General features: G+C 36.5%; 2 protein-coding genes across 2 annotated transcripts; one reads left to right on the top strand and one right to left on the bottom strand.

Annotated features, from left to right (window-relative positions):
* Window positions 1-784: 784 nt before the first annotated feature.
* On the bottom strand, window positions 785-1,992 carry LOC147570543 (protein CUP-SHAPED COTYLEDON 1-like). Its single transcript, XM_086672741.1, has 3 exons — window positions 1,656-1,992; window positions 1,281-1,567; window positions 785-1,173 (listed from the first exon to the last, which is right to left on the bottom strand). The coding sequence occupies exons 1-3, from the start codon at window positions 1,876-1,878 to the stop codon at window positions 1,051-1,053; spliced, it is 633 nt and encodes a 210-aa protein (XP_086528867.1). The 5' UTR covers window positions 1,879-1,992; the 3' UTR covers window positions 785-1,050.
* Window positions 1,993-4,151: 2,159 nt separating this feature from the next.
* On the top strand, window positions 4,152-6,451 carry LOC147570542 (small ribosomal subunit protein uS17-like). Its single transcript, XM_086657078.1, has 6 exons — window positions 4,152-4,331; window positions 4,439-4,479; window positions 4,596-4,696; window positions 5,721-5,865; window positions 5,947-6,036; window positions 6,123-6,451. Exons 1-6 carry the CDS (start codon window positions 4,320-4,322, stop codon window positions 6,214-6,216), a joined length of 483 nt encoding a protein of 160 aa, XP_086513204.1. The 5' UTR covers window positions 4,152-4,319; the 3' UTR covers window positions 6,217-6,451.
* The last annotated feature ends 26 nt before the right edge of the window (window positions 6,452-6,477 follow it).

Below are 6,477 nucleotides of genomic sequence, written 5' to 3'. Positions count from 1 at the left end.
ATTAGAACATCAAAATCACACCAAACATATGCGGGAATTACCAATTTGACTGTGAAAATTGGTTCTATAATCGAAATTCCATCCTGCTCTATGTTGTGTTTCAGTTTATGGGAGTGGTGGTGCTGACAAACGCGGTTTCACTAAGAGCTTAGTAACCAAAAACATAAGAGAAGCAAGTTTAGTTAAGGAATTGTTATTTATGAGTGAACGATTCAGTAAGTTTCTAAAGTGGAAGGTACAATTTAAGTTCTCAAAAAAAACACGCACATATACCCCTTTAACCATAAGAAATTCGGTTTGGCCATGGTTACTGGTTTGTATCCTTCTCCCTCCTGTAAGCTATTTGGTGAATTGGACGATTCTTTTAGTTGTGGATTGCTCGTAGGTCAATTACTGAGTATATTTTTCTACCCCATTTGTTGGGTTTACTCTCAAAATTTAATTAACCCGTAAACCATAATTATCCTTTAGACACACAATCTCTTTGCAAATTCTCGCAGGCTCTTCACCTCCAATAAACAACCAATCTTCTCATCCTAAGGGTACATAAAAATTGGTTTAATGAGCTAGACCTCAACCAGTAATGTTTTAAGCTCGGGCTAATAGTCGTAAATCTTCACGAGATACTGTCATACACGAAGATATGCTACCGTATCTTATGAAAGTCTATGGTATATTAGCTAGATCACAAACTAAGACGATTAAGCTAGAGCTCATTGAATTAGGGTTCAAAGTAAATTAACATTTATATTTTCCACTATATGCAGTCAGGGAAGAAACTTAAGACCACACCAAACTTCAATCTGATCATTTCTCAAAGCATAAAAATGGGACCTCTCAAAAGCCCAATATTGAATACATTAAAAATGATGGTTCAAAGTTAACCCACATCAACTTTTCAAACTTGTGAACACCTTAAGAGATCATTTCCATTATCAACCAAAATTCTCAAAGGAATGAATATAAATACATTTAGGTGTTGTACTGCCATTATCAAAGATCAAAACATCGTTCGAACCGATTCGTTGCAGGCCCTTTAGAGCACGATACTTATGTTGATTCGTGTTCTCGTTGTTCTTCTTCGTCATCTTCTTCTTCTTCATATTCTTCTTCTTTTTGTGGTTCTTCTTCTTCTTTTTCAAGATAAAACTTACACACGAGCCAATCATTCACCTGCAAAAAAACAAAATTTTATCAAGAATTAGAAAAATGCAGATTATTTTTTTTGCAGTCATATAACTTAAAAATGATGAAAAAAACAATAATAAATTAATAAGTACCTTATTATTTGGAATGAACTTTTTTAGAAAGTTGGGACAAATTGAGTATTCCACCATTACCCATCTTGTTTTCTTCCCTACAAGATGATGAATATGTTCAAAGACAAAATAAACAGAAGTCTTTTTCCACCCAATTACTGTTTGTTCTTTTTTAGAGATAATCTTTCTAACTTCAATGGCTTCCCAATACCCATTCTTGGTTTCTTGAATTCGAGATCCATAATTCTTTCCTTTATTTGTGAAGAAACAATACCAGTCATAACGACGAATATATGGTCTGAATTTCTCTGCAAGAATAAACCCATTACCAAAATTAAACCACAAATTTAATCAAAACAAAAAAAATAATGTGAATCAAAATCAAAGTAGATTTACCTCTAAGAAGATCAGGGTTATAGGTGGAAACATCAATTAATGTTTTTATTGGATTTGGAGGTAAGGGTTGATCAATAATCTTGTTAAGAAGGAAATCAAGAACTAATTCTTCATCTTTTGGATAAAATTTAAAACCAGGAGGTAATGAATCAATAATTTCTTCATATTCCTTTTGTTCTTGGGTAGAGAGAGAATGGAGAACTGAATCAGGAATTACAGACATAATTTCAATCTGACACAAAGATTAGGATTATGATTTCTCTTTATAGGGTTTTAGGTTTTCAAATTTTAGGAATTTTTTTTTTGATATAAAATTTTTAGGAATTTGAGTTGCATTAGGATTAGGATTCCTGGTTTCTAAAAATTAGGACGGTTAATTCTTTTTTTGATCCCCGATTTTGATCGAATTGTCATCTTACCCACAAATGTGTACCGACTCCTTTTTTAGCCCCCCCCCGATACATCCCATTCTCTAAAACTCTTTCGGACAAAACACTGAAACAATATCCATATTTTTGCAGCAATAAACCGTCACATTCACATCGAGCAATGAAAAATGAAGCACTACAACCAAATTTATTACCCAAGTCTGTGTAATCTTCTTAAATCTTTGACTTTTGAACTTGGTTAATCTACGGGCTTACTCTAAAATCATCATTAAACAAGAACCATCTAAACCCACGGAGTTCTTCGTAGATGGACTTTCTAACCGTTTATATAAAAGTAATTCACTGTCATTACAATCCAGAGCTTTTAATACCTCATGAAATTGACCTAATTTTAAATATTTTGACTTTAAGCACTTCTAATACAAAATTTCGAAGAACATAGAATTGGCAATCATTGGGTTCATGATGTTAAACCTTCAAATGAGATAAAACAAGAACGTGAGAGAGAGAAGAGCACAACATAGAGAAAGAGGGAGAGTGATGCGCAAGATATAAATGAGCACAAGAGAGTGAAAGAGAATTATATGAAGATGATGGGGTGGATGTGGGTGGAAGGAGATGGGAGAATAAAATGATTTTTTTAAGTTAAGTCGACTCCGCACCTTCAAGAAACAAAGAAATTATTCGAGTAACAAACTTTTAATTATTTTTTTGTTTCTTCCAAACACACCCACTCTTAAGATCTTTTCAGTTTCTTCCTCTATCTTCCAACACTTCCATCATCAACTCGGACAACACATCAACCACTAACTTCCGTTGTCATCACCAGTATTCTCCTTCTTTCTTTTCTTTCTATATTGAATCAAGCAACCTTCCTTTGTTTTTCCAAACGAAAGGTTTCGACAAAGGGGGTTCCTCCTTTGCTACAACTTAAAGATAGAGAAAGGTCGGAGAATGAAAAGCAAAAGTTTATTCATCGCTACATTTGGTCCTTTCCCTGCCCCTCCGTCTGATGTGACGACATATCACTTGAGCGTGAAGAAGATTTTGGAGGTGTATTTGGAGCAAAGGAATTCGACGACGAGGTGTATTTGGAGAAGATTTTGATTTTCCCACCTTATAAACTTTTGTACCCAAAATGTATTGTTTTGTTTGCTCATAAATATAAATTAAACTTAAGTCAAACACTACAAAAGAAAATTGAAGAAAAAGATTGGAGTAATAAATATTGTGTGACATAAAGAAACCGAATACACAATTGGAGGTTAAAGGGGAAGTTCGATAGTAAATTATGAATGCAAAGGGAATTAACTTTCTAAAATTAGATAACCATGAACCTTTCTATTTTATTTTAGTTACCTATTACTCATGTCGGTGTACGTGACTCCCTTTTATACTCTGTCAATTAAACTGGGAGGTAGGGTAAAAAGTCCGCAAACTTTAAACCCGTCACGGGTACCCGAGTTCGTTAGAGCCCGCGGGTACCCAAAACTCGAAGGCGAGTGTAGCCCGACCAACCCGATGAAATGAACGGTTCGAATACGGGTTTTGAAGTGCTACCCCTGCGTCCCGCCCGAGCCCACCCGATAATCTTTATCCGACATGACCCGTTTAATAATGTCATTCATATATACCGTTAATACCTATGCACATTATATGTATGCTTGCTTGTACGTATTTTTAGAGTATTTGAAGTGTATAATATAGATATATAGATATATACATATATTTGTTGTCCAAGTGCGGAGTGCCCATGACACAACATTGTTAAGAGAAACTTAATTAAATTTTAGTTTCGGTACCATCGAAATAGAATTTTTTGGTCATTTCGACCGAAATATTTTGAAACTTTGGTGAAAACCCGATACTCGACCGCCCGATACCCGAAAAGTTTGACAGACTTGGACGGATTTTGGACACTAGAATTTTTTAAATAACCCGCCCAATTAGACCCGAATGGAAAGAGAGGTTAAGAGCCCGACCGGCCCGACCCGATGAATGACATGAACTCGACCGTCCCGACCCGGACCAATTCCCACCCCGGTCGGGTTGGGTCAAGAACAAATTGGGTGGAGGTAAAATAGCACGATTTGCATGGGTACCTAATGGCCCAAACCCGGTCGTCTAAAACTGAAGAAACCCTAGGCTAGATTGTTTGACAAAGCGTATAAAAACCAGGCCGACTGCAACAGACTGAAATTAGGGTTTCCAAAGCAGACACCGAAGGTATAATTTTCTCGCACATCCGCTTCTTCACTATCTGCAAGTTGCAACCATGGCTGAACAGGTCGGTCTCTCTCGCTCTCTCTCTTTCTCCCTCTCTTACATCATAAAACCCTAATCTTTGCAACGATTTGGATGCTTACCGAGTTTGTTTGATTCTGTTGATTACAGACTGAGAAGGCTTTCTTGAAGCAACCCAAGGTTTTTCTCTGGTAAGAACTTAATAAATTAAACCTAAATGTTTTGTTCTTAAGTTTTCAAGTGATCTGTGGAAATGAATGCTCATTTTCTTTGGCCTAATTTATGTTCTTAAATGCTGGTAATGTAGCTCTAAAAAGAGTGGGAAGGGGAAGAGACCCGGAAAGGGTGGCAATCGTTTTCACAAAAGCATTGGATTGGGTTTCAAAACACCCAGGGAGGCTATCGAAGGTTTGTGGGGTTACCTTTGGATGAAATCACTATTTTGCTAGAAGAAAACTTATAGTAGTTCCATTAGCTCGATTGAAGTCAATGATTCAATATATTTTTCCAGTGTTTCTTATTGTCATTTTACATATGGTAGTAGAGGCAACTTTGGTTTTGGATACTAATTCAGTTTTTCATCAATTTGGCGAAAAGAAAATAGTGTGCGTAGGTTGTCCTCTTAGGTCGGATACGGCTCGGAGTAGCCAAATCTTAGGTCGGAGTCTGGGCTCTTAACTCTATCCTAGCTCCCTTGTGGGGGATTATCCTAGGGAATTTACTCGGCTAGAAATTTGGGGATCTTGCATAAATTATTATCTTCATAAGTATGAACTCTTATTCTTCTTACTCCCACATTTTCTTTATCTCTTATCTCGTTCTCTCTGTAACTTCCTATGAATAAAAGAGAAAGAAATAATAAAATATGGTGCGCTTGAATTGAAGTTCTGGGGGTCATGCTAGACCAATTGCACGTTTGAGTTACTCGGGATTAGGGGATCAATCACAATTATGTCTTTTTAGGTCACAAAAATATAGTAGTAGGTAAACCAGTGGCACATGCATGATTCAGATTTTAAAATTAGCAAGGATGTGTTGCTCAAATGACCTGATTGTTTCAAATAAATTGGGTGTTACCATATCTTCGTATATACTGTGTGTTTCAAGAATCTAGCCTTATGCATAATGCCTGCCTGATAGAACTTGGATGATTATGTGCCTAACACTTGTGAAGTTCAACGGAGCAAGTTGTTCAACCTTGAGTTTCTAACCCCTCCACAGGAACTTTACTTTTTTGTCTGTATAACTTGATCTGTATCTTTTCTCTAACGTGACCATAAAGCAATTTCGGATGCCTGATCAAATGATGTCTAAAGATATTTTATATGCAGTGTCTAAATTCTGTTTTGTAAATTTTATAATTATTCTCTTTTCGATACATCTATGTTTATGCTGTTATGAAGATTCTGATATCTGGATAATATGTTTACAGGGACTTACATTGACAAGAAATGTCCCTTTACTGGAAACGTTTCCATTAGGGGACGTATCCTTTCTGGTACTTGCCACAGTGCAAAGATGGTAAGAACCATCATCGTTCGAAGGAACTACCTTCACTATGTGAAGAAATATCAAAGGTAAGCTGCTTCTGAAACCAGGCACATAGATCTTAAGAAGTTTAAAAGCTGAGAAAAAACTATTACTATTTGAATTTTCAGATATGAAAAGAGGCATTCAAACATACCAGCCCACATTTCCCCGTGTTTCCGTGTCAAGGAGGGTGACCATGTTACCGTCGGTCAATGCAGGTAAATTTTAGTCGAGCGTTGTCGTTTTTCCAAATTGATACGTCTAGTGATGTATACGTTAACTTATTATATCCTCTTCTTGTTAGGCCATTGTCGAAGACAGTGAGGTTCAATGTTTTGAAGGTCATCCCAGCTGGTTCTTCTGGCGGTGGCGGGAAGAAGGCTTTCGTGGCAATGTAATGTTCTCCCCGTGTTCACAACCAAGGTTGGTCACGCTCTTATGTTTTAAGATCAGTGGTAGATGAGTAACAGTTGGTGACGGACATTTAGTCGTAAGAATTGATATTAGTTTTCTTGATTCATCTGTTTTATCACTTTCTTAAGTAGACAGATTCAGACAAGATAGTTGTCTTTTTTTTTGCTTCCTTCATTGAAGAACATGATTTTGAGTATTGCGTTCCTGATTTTGCCTTCAGCATTTATTTCTAGGAAGATGATGCT

Source organism: Eschscholzia californica, unplaced genomic scaffold (assembly GCF_041429995.1).
Source record: "Eschscholzia californica isolate CP2 unplaced genomic scaffold, dmEscCali1.0.p SCAF_1, whole genome shotgun sequence".
Classification (NCBI taxonomy): domain Eukaryota; kingdom Viridiplantae; phylum Streptophyta; class Magnoliopsida; order Ranunculales; family Papaveraceae; genus Eschscholzia; species Eschscholzia californica.
Note: the sequence above shows the minus strand (reverse complement) of the source record. Positions and strands in the feature narration are given on the sequence as shown.